We start from the raw sequence: 22,603 nt of genomic DNA, 5'->3' as shown, positions 1-22,603 counted from the left end.
AGTTCTACGACACATCATCTGCACTCTGTATTCTGTGTGCACCTCCCCACGTGGTCTCCATCATTACCATGTATCCCCCCTTCGCCTGTCTCCACCTTCCCTTGCCTCTCTAGTCATCATGTAGATATAACCATAATAAATTTGGTACTTAGTGTTTGCCTTTCCTTTATAATTTGTTTTATCACGAGTTCAAAATATATGCACAATTTACATTGTTTTTTCCTTACTATTATGTAAACAGGAATTTCACACATCACACATAAACCTAATACTTGTCTAAATCTATTCTTCCTCACCCATCATTTATTCTACCAATCTCTTATTTGGGAAATTTTACTGTTTTAAGCTACAGAGAATAATTTTATGCATGGTACTTACATATATTATTTTTCTTTTGAATAAACTCCTAAAAATAGAATGACAATGAATGATATAAATATTTTTAAATTTGCAAGGCATGTTAGTAAATTTCTTTCTTAAAACCTGTGCCAGTGCTCAGTTCCACCATCAGAAGAAAAATACTAACTTCTCTGATAATTAGAATTATTAAGTCTGCTTTGAATATATTGGTTGTTATATTTCTTTCTCTGCAAACTATACATTTCCTTCTTTTATCCAATTACCCATTGGACACTTAATTGATATTGGTTTTTCTTTTCTTCTTCTCCCTTCTTTCTTTTCTTCTCTCTTTCTTTTTTTACTAAAACAGTCACCTTTTTAGATTTTTCATGAGATGAGTGTGGAATAATTAAGTGTATTACTTATTAAAGTACAACTAGAAGTATGTTTCTAATCCCTCTCAAAGAATGTTATAGAAGATGACACCATATTTCTCTCTTAGAATTCTTTCTGATGACAAATATATTGATATTTCCTTTCCCAGGCAGACCCAAATGTGGCAGCTTTTAGCAGCAGCATGCTGGATGCTTCTTCTTGGACCTCTAAATGGTCATCACAAGAAAGGAAGCATCACAAACCCTGAAGCTAATATGAATCTTGTAAGTCATTTATTAAGGAAAAAATTAAGTGAAGAATTATTAATTTATTATCATTTTAGATATAATTGATGTATTTGTCTAGTTTTCAACTATTCTAAATTGACTAAATCTATGCCTCCTCTCTTGTCCCTTGACATAGCTAACTAATCAAGGGTTGAAAGACCAGATTCAAGTTGGGGCAGGCATACTCCCCATTCTGGTAGTTTGAGCTCCCATCTGATGGTGGCTTACTGAGAAGAAAGTTTATGAGTTCCTACTGATGACCTTCAGAGAATCCTTGAGTGCTAGGTTTTTTTCTAAAGCAATTTCTATGATTTTTTTCTAAAGCAATTTCTATGATTTTTTTCTAAAGCAATTTCTATGAGCTATATCAGTTTAATTAAGTAAACCAGAATTGGTTTTGGTTGCTTTAACCAAAAGAATCTTAATATGCAGGAATTCATACCAGAAGTGGAGTAGAATAAAATGGTGCTGGGAAAAAAAAAAGGAACAAATGATTAAATGATTAATGTCCACTATAAACTTTATTCTAATGGGATACTCCATACTCCTGTATACATTGTACACTACTGATGTCCTTACTCACACCTGTTTATATTAGAACTTTAAGATGGGACTAAGGTTTTTAAATTAGTGTCTTTTTTTATTTTCCTCTCCAGTTCATCCAACAGGCACCCCCTACCTCTCAACTCCCAGCTGCTGAACTCACAGTCTATAAATATATGTCCTCAATACAAATTTTTCTTTTCCTCTCATATTCACATACATTTTCTTCTTCCTGGTCTTGGTGCTTTTTGGCTTTTAATTATTCTATAATGATAGTAAGAATAGCAAACATTATGGAGCACATACTTTGTGCCAGGCACTGGTATAGATTCTTTATGTTTAACCCTCACAACAAATCTGCAAAGAATTACTATTATTATCTTTATTTGACAGTTGAGGGAAATGAGGCACAGAAAGGTTAAGTAGCTTTCCCTAAATTCCAGAGCTAATAAGAGGAAAAGTTGAAATTCAATGTCATACTGTTAGTCTCATAACCACTGCATCATATGACTCCACAATGTATACACACCTCTTGTGGTGCCTGGCATCGAAAAATGCATAATTTTGTGGTTAGGACATGGTTTGGAGCTAAACTTACTTATAATTATATCTGAAAGCTGTTTGTTGAGATTAATAAAACGGGAGATATAAATCATCTTCTATACAGTAAACAGTAGTTCCCCTCTTCTTTGTATATTTGTGGTGAGGATCTCTTTTTGTTTACCCCTCTAGAGCTACTCTGTATTATTTTCCTTTTAAGCAAGTGGGAGAGAGTGACAAAGAGAAAGAGATAGACAGGAAGGGAAGGAGATGAGAAGCATCAACTCATAGTTGCAGCATTTTTAGATGTTTAGTGATTGCTTCTCATACATTCCTTGATGAGGGGGAGGCTCCAGCCAAGTCAGTGACCCCTTGCTCAAGCCAATTACCTTTGGGCTCAAGCCAGTGACCAATGGGTCATGTCTATGATCCCACCCTCAAGCCAGCGACCCTGCACTCAAGCTGGATGAGCCTATGCTCAAGCTAGCGACCTAGGATCTTGAACTGAGGTCTTCAGCATTCCAGGTCTATGCGCTAGTCACTGTGCCACCACTTGATCAGACATATTCTTTTTTTTTTTTTTTTTTGTATTTTTTCTGAAGCTGGAAACGGGGAGGCAGTCAAACAGACTCCTGCATGCGCCCGACCGGGATCCACCCGGCACGCCCACCAGGGGGCGATGCTCTGCCCATCTGGGGCATCGCTCTGTCGCGACCAGAGCCACTCTAGTGCCTGAGGCAGAGGCCAAGGAGCCATCCCCAGCGCCCGGGCCATCTAGGCTCCAATGGAGCCTCGGCTGCAGGAGGGGAAGAGAGAGACAGAGAGGAAGGAGAGGGGGAGGGGTGGAGAAGCAGATGGGCACTTCTCCTGTGTGCCCTGGCCGGGAATCGAACCCGGGACTTCTGCACGCCAGGCCAACACTCTACCACTGAGCCAACCGGCCAGGGCCCAGACATATTCTTTTACACCTTTTCTTCTGCCTAAGGGGCTGACCTGTAAGACCTAGTTCAACAAGTCCCCTTGATCTTTGATTTTCAGTTCAGTTCATCTAATGGAAATCTTGAGCAGGAAAACAGAAGGAAGGAGGGTAAATCAGAGGATTTATTGCTCTGGCACTCTACATGAGGTCACCTTAGGCAGACTGTCTCCATCAGCTGAAGGTCACAAGTTTTATGAATGTGGTCCTCTCTACCTGACTTTCTTGTTCTTGTTCTCACTCTGGTTCTGGTAACCACTTCCTCTCATCTTTTTTAAGTTTGATAACAGCTCACTTGTTACTACTAGCCATGGGGTACTGCACAGTCATCTGTGGCTTTCCTTATTAAGATGACCATATCATTTCTTGTCAAAATATTTTGAGAATGAACTAGGGTGCATTAAGAATACCAGGCCAGTCAAACCAGGATGTGTAGTCACCCAGCCTCGCCTCAATCATGCCTTTGCATGCATTCACCCTTCTTTGAAAACCTTCCTCAAATTATCCTGATTTTCCTGCTTTATTCTGTCTCAATATACAGAGGAAGAGTAGCTTGTGACTTAAAGTACTGTATTACTGTATTGCAATGCAGGTATAAAAACCAAGAGATTACAACATGAATATGTGTATTTTTCTTACCTCTTTTCAGAGCCAGATTATTTCTTACTGGGGTTACCCTTATGAAAAGTATGATGTGGTGACAAAAGATGGTTATGTTCTCGGAGTTTACAGGATTCCTCACGGAAGAGGATGTCCCAGAACAGGTAGGGTTTATTTTGGTATAAAAGGAATAATGCCTAATGTAGAGATTCCTAGATACACTGACGGCAGCAGGACAGCTTTTTTTTCTGAAACAGCCTAGTGTCTTCCATTGGAGGCAGACAGTCATCCCAGCCTTCTGTACCACTCCCTTCAATTTGTATAGCTCTTTGGAGTTTTTAAAACATTTTTATATACAATGTTTATTTAGCCTTTTCTTCTTTACTTTGTCCTCTATCTTAAAAAGGACACACAGGCCCTGGCCAGTAGGCTCAGTGGTAGAATGTCAGCCTGGCATGCAGGAGTCCTGGGTTCGATTCCTGGCCAGGGCACAAAGGAGAGGCGCCCGTCTGTTTCTCCACTCCTCCCCCTCTCCTTCCTCTCTGTCTCTCTCCCTCTCCTGCAGTCAAGGCTCCATTGGAGCAAAGTTGGCCTGGGCGCTGAGGATGGCTACATGGCCTCTGCCTTAGGCGCTAGAATGGCTCTGGTTGCAACAGAGCAACGCCCTAGATGGGCAGAGCATCGCCCCCTGGTGGGCATGCTGGGTGGATCCCGGTCGGGCGCATGCGGGAGTCTGCCTCCCCATTTCCAGCTTCAGAAAAATACATACATACATACATACATACATACATACATACATAAATAAAAAGGACACACACACACACACACAAAACAAAACTTGGTCTTCCTCTAAAGATACCACTTTCTAGATTCTAAAACTAGAAGCCTAGGAGTCATTTTGATACTTTCTTCTTCCTTACCTCTCATACACAGCCATTCACCAAGATCTATTACTTGCCTTCTAAATTTCTTTCTAATTTTCAGAATTCTCTGCGCTTTACTATCACTCAAGTCCAGTCTCACACATCATTATCATCTTTTGCTTCAATTACTACAACAGCTTTCTAACTGGCATTATATCGGTAGTAATTAGTCCTCTAACCCAAGTCAGTCAGGTTTTATTTTTTAAGTGAACCTGACCCTATACGGTCTATACTTAAACTTAATTAAAGAGCCATCTCTAGCTCCCTACAATATAGATTGATATCTGTAGAGAAAAGAGGGGTCCATTTGGCAAGCTTTCTTTTCTGATTTTTAGCTGCCTTGTTCTTTGGGGTGTTATACAAAAAACTTTCTAACATCAGAAGGGTTTATTTTTTTAAAAAAAAATCTAGCCTGACCTGCGGTGGCACAGTGGGTACAAGTGTTGGCCTGGAACGCTGAGGTCGCTGGTTCAAAACGCCAGGCTTGCCTGGTCAAGGCACATATGGGAGTTGATGCTTCCTGCTTCTCCCCCCCGCACCCCATCTCTCTGTCTCCTCTCTCTAAAAAATGAATAAATAAAATCTAAAGAGAGAAAAAAAATCTACCAGAAGACATTTTTTTAAAAAAAGAAAAAGAAAATCTAAAATTTTAATGAGGGAGAGATGGAATAGCACTGACTTAACAGAACCATCCATTTCCCACAATAACTCTATTTTCTTTATACTCATGAGAACTTTGTTTCCACAATGAGAAGCTGCCTGAGGGCTCAGACCAGAGAAGGGCTCTGGACTGTGACTATCTGGCAGTACTTAACTTTAGTAGAATTAATAATACCTTTTCTTTCCATTTTCTAAAAAAGTGGGTAAACGGACAACGTTCCTTGCTTCCAGATGGCTGAAGGCTGTCTGAGAGCCCAGTCTGGCCCGTCCGATCTCAGGAAGCTGGTGTAGCACCAAAAGTGACATCAGGAAAAGTCCTGAGGTATCATCAAAGCATCACAAACCATTTATAAAAAAAATCCCAGTCACTCCTCTCTCTGAGTTTTCAACACCATTTCTCTGCTTCCTTCTTTTTCTTTTCTGTTTCTTAATCAAGTTGTTTCAATTCTACTTATAAATAGAAATTTTATATCAAATAAACAATTTTACTTTGAGTGACATTTCACTTAAATCCTTGAATTTTGCCTTCTGAAAATGCAAATTAAATTCCACAATGTGTGTAAAATCTAGCATCCTGCCTGGCATTGTTATGATTTTTGTTATTATTCTGAGAAGTTAGTTTTTTTATCAGATGCTTATTAAGAAATAAAATGTTATTAATATAAATAATAGTAGAGCAAATATTATCGTGCTAGACAGTCTTTTATGTATTTTAATTCTAATTTAATTCTTATGACTACACTATGAGATAATGTGTTATTATTACCCATTATGCAGATAAGTGAACTGAATTAACCCTGAGGAGATTAATACACATACTAGAATAGATTTTGAACCAGGACAATCTGAGTCCTGTACCTACAGAACAACACAATACATTATATAGAATCCAAATTTTACAAAGAGAAAATCAAGACATAAAGAAGATAAATAATTTGCCCAAGCAAATAGTTCAGAAAGGACTAGAACCTAGGTTTGCCTGGCACCAAATTTTACCTCTTAATGTCTCTTCCATACCACAGGAAGTCAGGAAGAGAATTTTCTTTTAGACACTGAGGAAGTTGACATGAAATTCTTGTTGCCTATGTTTTGCAGCTCCGAGGCCTGTTGTGTATTTGCAACATGGCTTAGTTGCATCTGCCAGTAACTGGATTTGCAACCTACCCAACAACAGCTTGGCTTTCCTCCTGGCAGATTCTGGTTATGACGTCTGGATGGGGAACAGCCGGGGAAATACCTGGTCCAGGAAACACTTGAAATTTTCACCCAAATCACCAGAGTTCTGGGCCTTCAGGTAGGAGATATGTAGTAATGAATAAAATGTGTGTTTGATGAACACTTTGCTTTTTTTCTTTCTGTTCAAATGCATCCATTGGAATCTACAAGAAGGAAGCAAACATTTCCTCCTCTACCCAAGGTTTCTTCATAGACTCTGAAAAAATGCCCTTATTATTGCATTGGTGTTTGTTACTAAAACCCACTTGCTGGTGTGTGTGCGCACGCATGTGTGTGCATGTGTGTATGCAAAGTATATATGCAAAAAATCAAAACAAAAGGTTAGCTTTAGAAAAGTTAATTCCAAGGCTATCATTTTGTCCTTGTGGACACCAACAGCAGTTGAAATGGCATTCTTATTAAAAAGGAAAAATGAAACTGATAGAGAAATGGGACCAGAAGCAAGGTTCTAGTTGAAAATCCTAAAAGCCAGATATTCTTGATAAACCAAGAGTAATTCTAGTTCTTGGGTATAAATGACTCAAATGTTTACTCACCCAATAAGGGAAAAACTCTGCCTTCTATAAGCTGGCAATATTGAAACCTGCCCCTGGAGTCCGGATCTGGGGAAATAAGGAGAAAGCCTAATCACTGAATAATTAAGGATCAGGGTATTGTGAGCAGCATTTCCTGGGGCACTGATTGCTCATAGGGTCAAACACTTGCATAGGAGCTAAGAACCATGCCTTGAAGGTCATTAAGGCCGTTTATTCCTTGGCCTCATTCCTGTCTTGCTCCTGGAAGTCATTTGGCATTTCCTAATTACACACCCCAGTGCAATTGTGTCATTGAACTATTGCAAATAACATGATGACTTTCTAGATGAGTGTTTTTCCAACTACACATATACACAAAGAAGCACCTGAGATGACTGATAAATATTCAGAGTACCAGGTGTCTGATCTGAGTCAGTCATTCTGGGCTGAGGCTTTGCAAATAGGTTTGCTTTATTCTGATTTTATATATATATATATATATATATATATATATATATATATATATATATACACACACACACACACACACACACACACACACACACACACACATACACATTGCATTCCAGGGAATTGTTCTTTTTGAGGGAGTTTGCTAAATCTGCTGTAGAATTAGTGCATTATGGCTAGCTTTTCAAGAAAAGCTTTCATAGACATTTGCAAGTCACATTTTTCTTTTTCTTTTTCTTTTTTTTTTTTTTTTTTACAGAGACAGAGAGTCAGAGAGAGGGATAGATAGAGACAGACAGGAATGGAGAAAGATGAGAAGCATCAATCATCAGTTTTTCATTGCAACACCTTAGTTGTTCATTGATTGCTTTCTCATATGTGCCTTGACCGTGGGGCTACAGCAGACCGAGTAACCCCTTGCTCTAGCCAGCAACCTTGGGTCCAAGCTGGTGAGCTTTGCTCAAACCAGATGATCCTGGGCTCAAGCTGGCAACCTCGGGGTCTCGAACCTGGGCCCTCCGCATCCCAGTCTGACGCTCTATCCACTGCGCCACTGCCTGGTCAGGCGCAAGTCACATTTTTCAAATTCCAGTTTCATAACAATGTTACCCTTGCAATCTAGGCAACATCCTCAAAAGTTGCAGAGACCCATAATATCGTGTATTAACTGTAGTCTTATATTTAACAAAAGTTAATGTCTTCAGTGAATGTGTTTGAATATTATAGGCCTAACAACGAGATATTTTTTCCAGTTTGTTGTGTTTTTTTCCTTTGGCAGCGTGGATGAGATGGCTAAATATGATCTTCCAGACACAATCAATTTTATTGTAGAGAAAACTGGACAGGAGCGACTCTACTACGTGGGCCACTCCCAAGGCACCACTATCGGTATGTTTAGGGCAGGTGTGACCTGAAAGTGTTAGAGGATCTTCTGTAATCATGAACGGAGTCAGGATTTCTTCCCTCTGTGCAGTCTCTAGCTTGAGGACTTGACTTGGGAAACAATTTCTTTTGACTGATTTCTGAAGATTAACTAAAGCAAGGGCCACAACAGGGATTTTTTTTCCCCATAGGAATGAATCTGGAGATTGATAAATAAGCCAGAAGGAGAGAGAATTATTCATCTGTGTATACAGCAAACATTTATCAGACACTAGGTTGGATACTGGAGAAGCAGAGATAAATATGGTATATATCTTTCTTTTAAAGAGTTCTCAGTCTAGTAAAGAAGGCAAAAAATTACAAATCCCACTGGTTATATGCCACGATCAGTGTGCCTTTCACTCCCAGGATGCGTTGCAGTAGGCTGGATGTGGATGGGGCCATGTTGACAATACCATGAGGCAATTCACTCTCTTCACTGCACCCCATCAGTTACAGACCTTAATTAACAATGCCAACAGCATTTCCACCATTCTTTTTTCTGTATCTTAATCCTAATCAGGTTTCTAGTATAAAGTAGGTCTCTATCTACCTGTACCGTATTATATATACATCTTAACATATATTCTCTTATTGGAAACTATAAAACATGTGAAGCCATTATCATCCATATTTTATAAATGGCTGAATTTAGAAATCCTTTCTAACAGTGATACTGCCAAATTATACCTTAAGGCAGGGGTCCCCAAACTTTTTACACAGGGGGCTAGTTCACTGTCTCTCAGACCGTTGGAGGGCCGAACTATAAAAACAACTATGAACAAATTCCTATGCACAGTGCACATATCTTATTTTAAAGTAAAAAAACAGAACGGGAACAAATACAATATTTAAAATAAAGAACAAGTAAATTTAAATCAACAAACTGACCAATATTTCAATGGGAACTATGCTCCTCTCACTGACCACCAATGAAAGAGGTGCCCCTTCCGGAAGTGCGGCGGGGCCGGATAAATGGCCTCAGGGGGCTGCATGTGGCCCGCGGGCCGTAGTTTGGGGACCCCTGCCTTAAGGTGTGTGTGTGTGTGTGTGTGTGTGTGTGTGTGTGATTTTAACCTTCAAAAGAATCATCCTATAAAAATTCTGTTCTGTTTTCCACATTTACAAATTGAGAAAACTTAAGATTTATACTTGTCAAAGTCTTCACACAGCTAGTGAAAGCCAAAATTGTAACCCAGTTTTACCTGATAGCAATGACTGGGGATGAGCTGGGAGTTTGCCTGTACATGCCGCACAGGGCCTTTTGAACCCTTTCCACAACTCTTGACCTCCCCAGGGACAGGAAGTACTTTATTCTGAATTAGGCAGTTCAATTCTTGAGAAATTTAGAAAATCCTTCTCTACAAATGATACTTATTCTGAGTTTATTTTTTTTAATTTTTATTAATTCTTAATTTATTGTGTTAACATGGTTTCAAGTATCCCACTGAATATAACTCCCTCACCCCCACCCCCGTGTCCCTTTTATTTTTAATTTGTTTTTTTGTTGTCTTTAATATAACTACTTTTATTATCATTTAAAATAAATTAAGAATTGTTTTAAATCTATAAATTAGTGTCTTCTTCTCTTTCAGGTTTCATAGCATTCTCCACAAATCCAGAGCTAGCTAAAAGGATTAAAATATTTTTTGCATTGGCTCCAGTTGCTACAGTAAAATACACGCGAAGTCCTATGAGAAAATTAACATCTCTTTCCAAAGTAGGAGTCAAGGTATGTGACTTGCCCAAGTTTAATTCTATAGTATCTAGAACTAGCTCTGTTCCTGTTGATTTTTTTTTTTCATTTTTCTGAAGCTGGAAACGAGGAGGCAGTCAGACAGACTCCCGCATGCACCCGACCAGGATACACCCGGCATGCCCACCAGGGGGTGATGCCCTGCCCCTCTGGGGCATCGCTCTGCTGCGTCCAGAGCCATTTAGCACCTGAGGCAGAGGCCACAGAGCCATCCCCAGCGCCCGGGCCATCTTTGCTCCAATGGAGCCTGGGCTGCGGAAGGGGAAGAGAGAGACAGAGAGGAAGGAGAGTGGGAGGGGTGGAGAAGCAGATGGGCGCTTCTCCTGTGTGTCCTGGCCAGGAATCAAACCCGGGACTCCTGCACGCCAAGCCGACGTTCTACCGCTGAGCCAACCGGCCAGGGCCCTGCTGATATTAATAGAAGAAAACCAAATGACATTTTACAAACATCTGAGACTATAATAGGTGCTGGAGGTATTCATGTAGGTTTACTGATGATGTACAGTTTTACCAACAGGATTCAGGGTGCCCACTCTGATGCCAATCTACTTCTCATGTTTTCATCAGTGTCTTCTCTCTCATGTACGTTATTCCTCAGTTACAGATAAAACACGTACAAATTTCAGTAATTGTTTTGTTTAATCTAGTAAGGTTAAATTTCTCTCCAGTGGCCCCGGGTTTCTGAGAGGTAGTATAGAGTAGTAGTTTAGATCACAGCACAAAGCTTAATGGCATGGGTTTGAATTTTGGCTAGCTGGGAAATTTTGGTCAAGACATTAACTATTCTGTGAACATTTTTCTTTATTGATAAAGTGGAGATAATAATAATCTCTATTCATAAGGCTGCTGTGAGGATTAAGTGAGTTTATAGCACATATAAACCCCTAAAACTAGGTCTTGCACACTGTAAGCCTTCAATAAATTTCAACTATTGTTATTACTGCCATGCATTTCATAGAATACATCCTCCTCCCATCGCTAAAAGTCTAATCTTGCTCAACTGCCCATACTTCACAGACTCCTGGTCTGTTAACTCCTGAAAACCTAGACAGTATCTTTGGCCCCAGATTTTTCTGCTAGCTGACAGCTAACTAAGCTAATCATTTATTCAGAGAATTGGTTTCTGTGGGTTGGTGTGTTTTCTTGTTGCATATTAATATGGGATTCCTTCATGGCAGACAGAATGTAATCATAATGTATAATTGAAATAAATGATTTAAATTAAAGCCAATAAAACTGAGCCTGACCAGGCAGTGGATAGAGTGTCGGACTAGGATGCAGAGGACCCAGGTTCAAGACTCCAAGGTCGCCTGCTTGAGCGTAGGCTCATCTGGTTTGAGCAAAGCTCACCAGCTACAGCCTAAGGTCACAGGCTCAAGCAAAGGGTCACTTGCTCTGCTGCAGCTCCCCGGTCAAGGCACATATGAGAAAGCAATCAATGAACAACTAAGGAGCCTCAACAAAGAATTGATGTTTCTCATCTCTCTCCCTTCCTGTCTGTCTGTCCCTCTCTCTGAATCTCTCTCTGTGTGTCTCTGCCACAAAAAAATAAAAGACAACTTAAAAAAAAAACAATAAAACTGAGATAATTTTTTTATAGAAGCCAAAGATTGTGGTTTGTAAGAAAAAAGCAAATTAGCCTATGATGAGTCAATTCCATACCTATATAACCCAGAAACACAGTAGCAGGAAAGCCAGGATCCTGGCTTTCTCTGAGTGCCAGACCTGACACCAGGAAGTATACCCAGAGATATTGTTTCTTCCATGGGAGGATATCAATAATAGGAGGATATCAACAGCCTTTGCCATTAAGGACCTTACTAACTCTAGCCACCACTGCCACTGGCAGGACCTCCACAATTTTGGCCACTCAGGATCTCTGCAGTCTTCACCACTCTTGACTTTAGCTCACAAAGCATAAAATAGAATTAATAGCAGTACTGCTCAAATTCTTTCAACAAAACGAAGAGGAAAGAACACTTCCAAATGCATTTTATAAAGCCAGCATTACCCTGATACCAAAGACAGACAATGATACTACAATAAAAGAAGATTATAGGCCAATATCTCTGATGAACTTGGATGCAGAAATCCTCAGGAAAATACTAGCAAATTGAATTCAACAGTACCTTCAAAAAATTATTCACCATGATCAAGTGGAATTGAGCCCTGGGATTCAGGGATGTTACAACATATATAAATCAATAAAGGTGAAATGTCACATTAACAGAATGAAGGATAAAAATCCTATGATCATCTTAATTGATGTGAAAAGGGCATTTGACATGGTCAAACTTCCTTTCATAATAAAAATTCTCTACTTGACCACGTGGTGGCGCAGTGGATAAAGCATTGGACTGGATGCAGAGGACTGAGATTCGAAACCCCGAGGTCGCCAGCTTGAGCACAGGCTCACCAGCTTGAGTGTGGGGTTACTGATTTGAGCATGGGATCATAGATATGACCCCATGGTCACTGGATTGAGCCCTAGGGTCGCTGGCTTGAAAAAGGGTTACTCACTCTGCTGGAGCCCCTTCGTCAAGGCACACTTGAGAAAGCAATTAGTGAACAACTAAGGTGCCACAACAAAGAATTGATGCTTCTCATCTTTCTCCCTTACTATCTATCTGTCCTTAGCTGTCCCTCTCTGTCTCTCTCTCTGTCTCTGTCATATACAAACTAATAATAGTAATAATAATAATAATAATTCTATAAAAACTACAAGAAACATACTCAACATAAACTATATGACAAGCTCACAGCCAACATTAAGATCACAGACAAGACAAGGAGCCCATTCTCACCATTCTATTCAATATAGTAGTAAAGGGCATAGCCAGAGCAATGAGGCAAGAAAAAAATGCATTCAAAGCAGAAAGAAAGAAGTAAAATTATCATCTGTTTACAGATGAGATAAACTCATATAAAAATACCCCGAAAATTCCACCAAAATAATTTAAGACTAATAAATGGATTCAATAAAGTTGCAGAATATAAAACCAATATTAAAAAATCAGATGCATTTTTTATACTCTAAAGAATGCACTATCTGAAAAAGAGATTAAGAAAGTAATCTATATACAGTAGCATCAAAAACAATAAAATATGTAGGAATACATTTTTTTAAACAATTTTTTATTTATTTTTAAATTGATTTGAAAGAGAGAGAGGGAGGGAGGGAGACACACATCAATTTGTTGTTCCATTTATTTATGTATTCGCTGGTTGATTCTTGAATGTGCCCTGACTGGGGGTCAAACCCACAACTTTGGCTTATCGAGATAATGCTCTAACCAACTGAGCAACCAGGCCAGGTCTACATAGGAATACAACCAAGGAAGTGAAAGACATATAAACTGAAAATTATAGACTATTGATGAAAAAAATTAAAGAAGACACAATTAAATGAAAAAATATCCTGTGTTCATGGTAAGGAAGAATTAATATTGTTTAAAAGCCCATACTACCCAAACCTATCTATAAATCAGTGCAATTCTTACCAAAAGTTAAATGGCTTTTTACAGAAATAAAATTTTAAAAAAACTCTAAAATTTGTATGGAATCTCAAAGAGCCCCAAATAACCAAACCAATCTTAGAAAAAAAACAAAGGTAGAGGCATCATGCTTCTTTTTCTTTTACATTTTTTAAAATTTTATTTAGAAATTAAATTTAATAGAGTGACATTGATCAATTAGAGTACATAGGTTTCAGGTAAACATAGCACATGTATCGATTTTAAACTGAGTCACTCATGCATTGATATATAGGTGGAGTCAAGTCAGAGACTATCACCCTGTATTTAGAAAAGTCAATTGTCAGAACAAAAAACAAGGACCCCTTACGGTAGATATAACCTCTTCTTTCACACCGTATTTTCATAACTTATTACTCTCTGAACTGGCTGTTTTCCTTGACATGAGGTTTCTGCCAAGTTTTGGATGACAAATATATTGGTAAATGAAAAACAAATATGTTCACTGATTAAAATCTCATCCTGACAGTTTTTTTTTAATGTAAATGGGTATTTACAAAAAAATTAAGAACCAAAAAAATTTTTTCCTCTTTATATTGAGTTTATTATCCTATGATTATAACACAAGTTATTAAAAAACAAAAGCAAGATTGAATTTATATACACAAGGATTAGATCTTAATTTATGTTTCAATCTCAAAGATTCCTCAAGTTCTAAAAATAAGTTCAACTTACTTGCAACATTGCTTAAAATTTCATTAGCAGATATATTTTAGAGGTTAAACTTTTGCCTCTTGAGAGAGTTTATTAAAAGATTCTGGAATGAATGACTCATTAAGTCTGTATTAGTCACAATATAATAATAATATTGTTTTTGGAATGTTTACTAGTTTCTAGAAAATGAATTAGGTGCCTTTTAAACATGACCTATTATCTTCACAACAGTCCTACATAGTACATATTAATTTTCCATTTTAGAGTTGAGAAAATTCAGGATAATAGAAATTAAATATTTTCTTAAGGTATGAAAGACAAAGCCCAAAGTCAAACCAAGGTATCCCTGACTCAAAAGACTTACCAGTGTTCTATGGCAGTGGTCTTCGACCCCCAGGCCAGTGTACCAGTGTATCGGTACTGGTCCGTGGGTCATTTGGTACCAGTCCACAGAGAAAGAATAAATAACTTACATTATTTCCATTTTATTTATATTTATCTCTGAATGATGTTTTATTTTTTAAAAATGACCAGATTCCCTCTGTTACATTCATCTAAGACTCACTCTTGACGCTTGTCTCGATCACGTGATGCATTTATCTGTCCCACCCTAAATTTAGGCCGGTCCGTGAAAATATTTTCTGACATTAAACCAGTCCATAGCCCCAAAAAGGTTGGTGACACCTGTTCTATGGGGACTAGTTTCTCAGAGGCCATTACAAAAACAATATAAGTAAAAGATCTTGGTGAAAGAAGTGGGTTAGGAGGATAACACTTAACAGACCTCGTGGATGCACTGAATTCTAAGTACTAAGCAGATGTCAGCTTGTGTCCAGTCCTTGTCTGATTTACCACTCATTTTCCACTCTTGACATGCACATGCATGACATTTGATGATGTCTTTAATTGATCTTGCAGGTGTTATTTGGTGACAAGATGTTCTCTGCTCATACATTCCTTGAACAATTCATTGCCACTAAGGTGTGCAACCGGAAGCTATTTCATCGTATTTGCAGCAACTTCCTATTTTCTTTTTGTGGATTTGATCCGAAAAACTTAAACATGGTATGTGTAACTAGTTGGAGCTGGGAAAGCAGTTGTTTTGTTGCATAGCAGTTAGGAAATATTATTCTAAATTACATAGAAGCCACATTCAAGATCTGCTTTTTGTCTTCTGAAATGTAATTAGCATGTTCATGGCTTCCAACTAAAGCCAAGAATCTACCTGCTCCAGTAGGAGGACTTAACAAGTTGTTTATTGTTTGTTTGTTTGTTTCTGAAAATTCTCATCAACTCTTGCTATTGGCCACAGTGTTAAATTGAAAAAGTCACTTTGATTATGGCTATTTGAAATTTATTGCACTGTGTTTGAGCCTTATCTTAGACGTACTGAAGTAAAGTTTCAGAGAGTGAGCTCACGCATTTCTATTCTTTAAATCAATTTTCTACTTTCATAGGTGAAGTGGAAAAAGCCATTTTGTGATCCACTTTAATCCAAAGGGATAAGGGGTGGCTCTTCAATGACAGCTACAATTCACTGTTCAAGGGATACTGAGAGGAATAAATGTCGGAGTTCTTGTCGAATCTTTTCCAACTTAACTGACATTCTTCCCTTTTTTTAGTTACCACTAGCTGACTCAGAGTGGGAAGAGGAAATTACTCTTTAATCCCCTGCTAGAAAGGAGATTGGTTTGAAACCACAGACAAAGCTGAAGTTGATTTCTGCATATATCACAGATTCTGTCTAGAGACTTGTATTGCTTTGTGAGAAGAAGGCACTGATAAACATTTTCCTTGCTTTCAAGCAAGATTTATAAAAGATCGTCTATTCAAAGCATGCATTAGCCACTGTCTTTTCACATTCCTTCTTCGCTTTCCAGATTTACTTCAGAAACTATGCTTTCCTATCACTTAGCTGGAAGAATTTCATATAGGCAAAGCTGAGTAAAAAGACCTTTAACCCTTTGAGTAGTGAGTTTTTTTCATGCTTGCTGACCCCCGGGAGTGAGTTTTTGGGTTTTTTTTTTTCTTTCAAAAAATGAAATTAGTTCCAGTTATAGTTTTATTAAGTTAAAATTATGTTTGTTTGATAACCAATTTATGGAAACAAGAAGAACATACATTTGCCTCTGTTTAATGTTTGTTGCCTTACACATTTTTAAAATAAATCAATCATACTCTGGATGGTCAGGAGGCACAAGGACGTACATGAACATTTGTACTGCTCAAAGGGTTAAGCAAAATCTGTAATAGAGATAATTTTAAAAGTACCCTTTTAACATCCTTTAAGAGTTTGCTAAAGAAACACTTCACAAAATGGCGCGCTTGAACATAAATTGAGGGCCCTCATCGTACATTTATATGGTCAGACTGACTCCTTTTCTTATTGTTGGGGGTTTCACTATGGAATACTACAATGCCTGTAAGAACACTTATTTCAGTGGAATATGATCAGAGGTGATACCTAAGTAGAGTGTTTATAGAACTTTAGAAAAAATACACATGTTTAGGACTCAACCTAGAGATTTTAATATTGATTCATAGGTTTTAGTAGCTCATAAGTAGTTGTACTTTTTCTTAAAGCTCCAAGATGTTTCTGATGTTCACTTTGGTGTAAAATAACTTTTTTGTATGCTAAAAACACAAAATGCAAAAGCTTTTTAAATTGAGAATATATTTATTGCCGGTTCAAAACCCTGGGCTTGCCTGGTCAAGGCACATATGAGAATTGATGCTTCCTGTTCTCTGTTCTCTCTCTGTCTCTCTCTGTCTCTCTCTTCCCCGCCTCTCTAAAATGGATAAATAAAAATATTTAAAACTTTAAAAATTATATGTTTAAATGTTAATGATGGTTAAAATATTGGATGGATATGTCCCAATTTTTTGCAAAGTACCCTGCATAACATTTCCATTTTTAAAATCAGAAGACAAAAGTGAACATTCAGATCTGTTCTCAATATTTTACAATGAACAATTTTCTCAGAATGTCCTGTGGGCTATAACACAGGATAAATAACGTCAATGGGACTTTTATCTCATGACTTCTTGTCTCCTTGGGCCTGTCCGAGGTGAGACTGGAAAGAAAAGTTGTATTACCTTCTGTCTTTGACCAGTGGGATGCCCTCTGTGGGCTTTGTGAAGACACTGCTCAGGACAGAAGAACAGAGCTGAGGGACAGGAAAGTGCTTATTGATAGGCTTCTTTGGTTAATACATCTTCAGAGAGTATACTGTATGATTTTTCCTAAAAGAAAAATAGAGAAAATATATTTGAATTGACTTGTGATATGATTAGATGATTAGCCTCCAGATGAGACATCATCTCTTTACTTTGCAGAGTCGCTTGGACGTGTATTTGGCACAGAGTCCGGCAGGAACGTCTGTTCAAAATATGCTACACTGGGGCCAGGTATGTGCTTGTTTTTGCTGAAAAGATGCACACATATTTCTGCAAGATCCCCAAACAGCCTCCCAGAGAGCTCGCTGCAGGGTTTTGCAGGCCCCTGCCACTGTCCAGTTGATGACCCCAGAATCAGCATCAACTCGTTGATTTCATTTATTCCCTTCTAGTCTTCACGTTCTCAGTGTCTGAAATTTGAGCCTGGTTCCCAGATATTCTAACTGCATCCTGATCCTTAGATTACTCCAAACTGCCTTTTCTAGGGAAAGCTTCCAATTTCTCTTCTGGGAAATCACCAACTCTAATTGAACTTTATATATCCTGATAATAGGTTATTTCAGAAAGATCTCATCCTCCAGTTGACATATGGGACATTTCAGAGTGTGAAAATAATGCTTTATTCACAAGAAACTAGACATTAGGGAGGGATTAAAGTAGATTAATGCTGTCTGTTTTTACCTCCAGTTTAAGTTTTCTTAGTGTGTGTATTACTTAATATTTGACAAGTTCAAAGATAAGTCAGATTCAATTAGTATAGTTTCCTGAGCCAAGTACGTATTAGAGAAACTGCGTGTGTGTGCGCGCGCGCGCGTGTGTGTGTGTGTGTGTGTGCGTGGAGAGAGAGAGAGAGAGAGAGAGAGAGAGAGAGAGAGAGAGAAAGAACTGGAGAAGTTCTTCCCAAAGTTTTAATATGAGATCTCTAGGAATTTGCATTTTTTATTTTTTTAGGAATTTGCATTTTAACCTACACCCTGATAAACTTGTTCCTTGCTTTAAAATTTAGAATCACTGCTATAAATAACCTGAAATGCTAGTTGAGGATTTCTGAAATTCTTTGAAGAGTTCCACCTTCAGGAGATAAGCCTTCAAGTTCTTATAAGAAAAGATCTTCAAGACCTAGGGCCTCCTACTGGTGAAGAGAGAGGCAGACTCGGAAGGTCATGACCTTCCCAGGCAATACAACTTCAATTTCATATTTACTGAGCGTTTAGTATGTGTCCTTCAGCTATTTATATACGTGATTTCATTCAGCATTATTGAATTCATTCTCATAACAATCTTTCAATAAAGACATAGATATCCTCATTCTACAAATGTCATAGCCACTTCCTGACATATCTCACAGCTGACTCCTCTTAAAGATCACTTTTCTCTGATAGAAAATCCTCCTCAGGATAGAAATAAAGGAGAGAAATAAAATATTTGATCATAAGTTATATACACAGCTAAGGCAAGGATGAGGATGATGGTAATAATACTCGTAAAAAGAGATTTGTTAAGCATTTTTAGATGCTACATGTTTTTATGCATGGTCTTGTTTAATATTCACAACCTTAGAGAAGAATTTTATTGTCATTCCTATTTTACAGGTGAGAAAATAGTTTTAGAGAAGATAAATATGATATATTGTCTTAGACCACAGATTCAATATTTTGTTGAAGCCTGGATTCACACCAGGTCTATTTAATGCTAAAATCTAAGTTCTTAATTAGTACATTCTACTGCATCTTATTGTTGAAAACTAGCATAATTTCAATAACAGTAGGCTGCTGCCTCTTTTAGTATAAATCAGATAGGAATAATTTAAAATTAAAACATCAAGTTTAAATCAATGAGTGTGGAAAAAAAAATACCTGAGATTTAAGTTAAGAAAACAAAACCCTAAAATCATCTGAGAATAATTTAATGAAGTAAACATTATTTGTTTTTCAAATCGGCATGTGTGGCAAATAACAAGGAAATTAATCCCTAGGCACATGACTATTTTTATTCTAATATATGAAGGCTAAAATTAAAATGCAAAAAATAAGCTTGCATGGTGTCTCAGAAATGCAGCCTAGGACCACGCTCCTGATACATGGCAGGGGACTCGGCCCTGCAGACAGGGGACAGACCAGCCATGCCATACTTCCCACAGGAAGCATTCTTTCCAATAGTTAACAAAATTGTTTAATAATAGGGAGTATAATTATAATGTCTTAGACCACCTGATTAGAATAATATGGTTCAATTATTGAATAATAATGGCAGTGATTTTTTAATGTAAGAGATGTATAAGTGGTGCCCTTTAAAAGAGATATAAAGGCCCTAGCCGGTTGACTCAGTGGTAGAGTATCGGCCTGGGTGCAGGAGTCCCGGGTTCGATTCCCAGCCAGGGCACACAGGAGAAGCGCCCATCTGCCTCTCCAACCCCCTTCTTCCTCTCTGTCTCTCTCTTCCCCTCCTGCAGCCGAGGCTCCAGTGGAGCAAAGTTGGCCCAGGCGCTGAGGATGGCTCTGGGGCCTCTGCCTCAGGTGCTAGAATGGCTCTGGATACAACAGAGCAATGCCCCAGATGGGCAGAGCATCGCCCCCTGGTGGGCATGCTGGGTGGATCCCGGTCGGGCGCATGCGGGAGTCTGTGTGACTGCCTCCCTATTTCCAACTTCAGAAAAATACAAAAAAAATAAAAAAATAAAAGAGATATAAAACTTTCTTAAGCCAAGATATTTAAGAATCATTCATTCCAACACCTTTTAATTTTTTTCTATGTACAGCTACAGCATTATAACACTCAAGCATTGCTTTTTTGAGAATTTTCATTGGAAAATTATAAGGAGTAATAAAAGCTTGGCAATCAGTTTTATAAATTAACATCAGTTTTTTTATCATTTTAATTATTTAGCTTATTAATCTTTATTGAATTTTAGCTCATGTGCTAAAGGGTGGGATATAATATCAATCTTCTCTGTATCTTTAAAGATAGTATGTTGGTTTTATGTATCACTTAATGTGTTTATTCATTTTATTTTATTTAGGCTGTTAAATCTGGTCTGTTCCAAGCCTATGATTGGGGAAACCCGGATAAGAACATGATGCATTTCCACCAGGTACAATAATAACAATCACCAGTTGCTTCCTACCAATGAACTAATACTAGGTGTGGCAAAAGTAGGTTTACAGTTGGGAGTACACAAAACACAGAGTTTATTCTTGTATTAGTATTTATTAATTATTCTATGAATTCTTACACAAACAACTGTAAACCAACTTTTGCCACATCCTGCATAGTATCCATTCGTTAAGCACTTACTAAGACCTCTTCGAACTATGCCAGCTATTTTATATAGGTAGATCAGATGTTATTTACTGGTTTCTTACCATGTGCCATATCATTTTTAAATTCACAGTTCATATTATTGCAATGAAGTGTTTTTAAGTAAATTTAACATTGTAATGTTTACATGTCAGCCTGGCAAGATAGTTGGTTAAAGTTTTGACCCAAAGTGCAGAGGTTGCCAGTTCGATCCCTGGTCAGGGCACATACAGGAACAGATTGATGTTCTTGTATGTCTCTCTCTCCCCTTTTTCTCTCTCTCTAAAATAAAAAAAAAAATAGTTTGCATGTGATTAAGTGTGACCTTACTTGCCTATTTTTAATATTAAAGAACATACTTAAAAACTAATAATATTACTTCTATAATGTGGTTTTCCATGAAAACTCCTTTTTTTTTTATTCTGTCTCTTTAATTATGTTTAGTTTACACCTCCTTTATACAACGTTACCAAGATGGAAGTTCCAACAGCAATGTGGAGTGGTGGAGAAGACCGTGTGGCTGACTCCAAAGACACTGAAATTTTAGTTCCTAAAATTAGCAGACTTATTTATTACAAATTTATTCCACACTACAATCATGTGGATTTTTACCTTGGACAGGATGCGCCCCAGGAAATTTACCAAGACATAATTACAATGATGGAAGGATGTATCTGAAATTCAATACACTTACTTTTTTCTAAGCAAGTTTTCATGATAAGAATATGGCACACAAACCCAAAGGTGACCCCTCCACTGATTTTTACCCCCTCATATCCATGCATTTATGTATTTCGCACTTGTTGAGTTGGGGAGGCTGAAACTTGCTTCTAGAATTAACAAAAGTGATGGGATTTCACACCCTTGATTAGATTATGTTTATGGCAAAGATATTGGGATGTCACTCCCTGATTACTTTATATTCTATAAGAAACCATCTTAGCAGACTGGAGCAAGAAAAATCTCCTTGTTGTCTTGATGAAGTAAGCAGACAGGTCGAGGAATCCCACATAGGAAGGAACTATGTGTGGTTTCTATGATACGCAGGTGAACTTCAGCAGGTAAACTTCAGCCCATAACAGGCAAAGAGTTAGGACTCCCAGTCATGCAGCTGGAAGGAAATGAATTCTACATGAAACCCGAATGAGCTTGGAAACCCATTTTTTCCCAGGAAACTTCCAGTTGAGAAAACAGTCTGACCAACACTGGGATTGCAGCCTGGGGTAACCTTGAGCAGAGAACCTTGCTATGCCATGCATGCCCTGAGTACTCTCAGAAACAGTAAGATAATAAATATATGTTGTTCTGAACTGCGAAGTTTGTGGTACTTTGTTATCAGCAATAGTAAAATACTATTATTATTAATAATAAATTGTTGTTGACATTGTTATTATTTTGTCTCTTTGGTTAGAAGCTTGAAAGACCTTGCCTTTACTTAGCTTTGTCTTATTTCCTTTGTCCTGAGGAACTTCCGTGAGCATTGCTTGGTTTGCAGATCTGCTAGTGATCAGTGTCTGAAAAAAAAAACCACCACGCCTTTATTTTGCCTTCATTTCTTCATTTTTTAAGTTGTGGTTAGGACATTTAATATGAGATCTACCCTCTTAATGAATTTTTAAGTGTATTGTACAATATTGTGAACTATATGAACTATGTTTGCAGAGAAGATCTCTGAAACTTTATTTTCTTGCTTAACTGAAACTTTATAACTATTGAACAACTCTCCTTTTCCCCTTCCCCCAGCCCCCAGAAGCCACATGCTACTCTTTGTATCCATGAGTTTGACTATTTTATGTACTT

The 22,603-nt window shown here is 37.9% G+C and overlaps 1 protein-coding gene across 1 annotated transcript; it reads left to right on the top strand.

Moving 5' to 3' along the window:
* Positions 1-878: 878 nt before the first annotated feature.
* LIPK (lipase family member K) lies at positions 879-21,903 on the top strand. Its single transcript, XM_066243147.1, has 9 exons — positions 879-998; positions 3,710-3,824; positions 6,339-6,537; positions 8,244-8,353; positions 9,982-10,118; positions 15,248-15,394; positions 17,666-17,737; positions 20,526-20,597; positions 21,248-21,903. Exons 1-9 carry the CDS (start codon positions 894-896, stop codon positions 21,479-21,481), a joined length of 1,191 nt encoding a protein of 396 aa, XP_066099244.1. The 5' UTR covers positions 879-893; the 3' UTR covers positions 21,482-21,903.
* Positions 21,904-22,603: the final 700 nt, after the last annotated feature.

This window comes from Saccopteryx bilineata, chromosome 9 (genome assembly GCF_036850765.1).
Source record: "Saccopteryx bilineata isolate mSacBil1 chromosome 9, mSacBil1_pri_phased_curated, whole genome shotgun sequence".
NCBI lineage: Eukaryota > Metazoa > Chordata > Mammalia > Chiroptera > Emballonuridae > Saccopteryx > Saccopteryx bilineata.
Note: the sequence above shows the minus strand (reverse complement) of the source record. Positions and strands in the feature narration are given on the sequence as shown.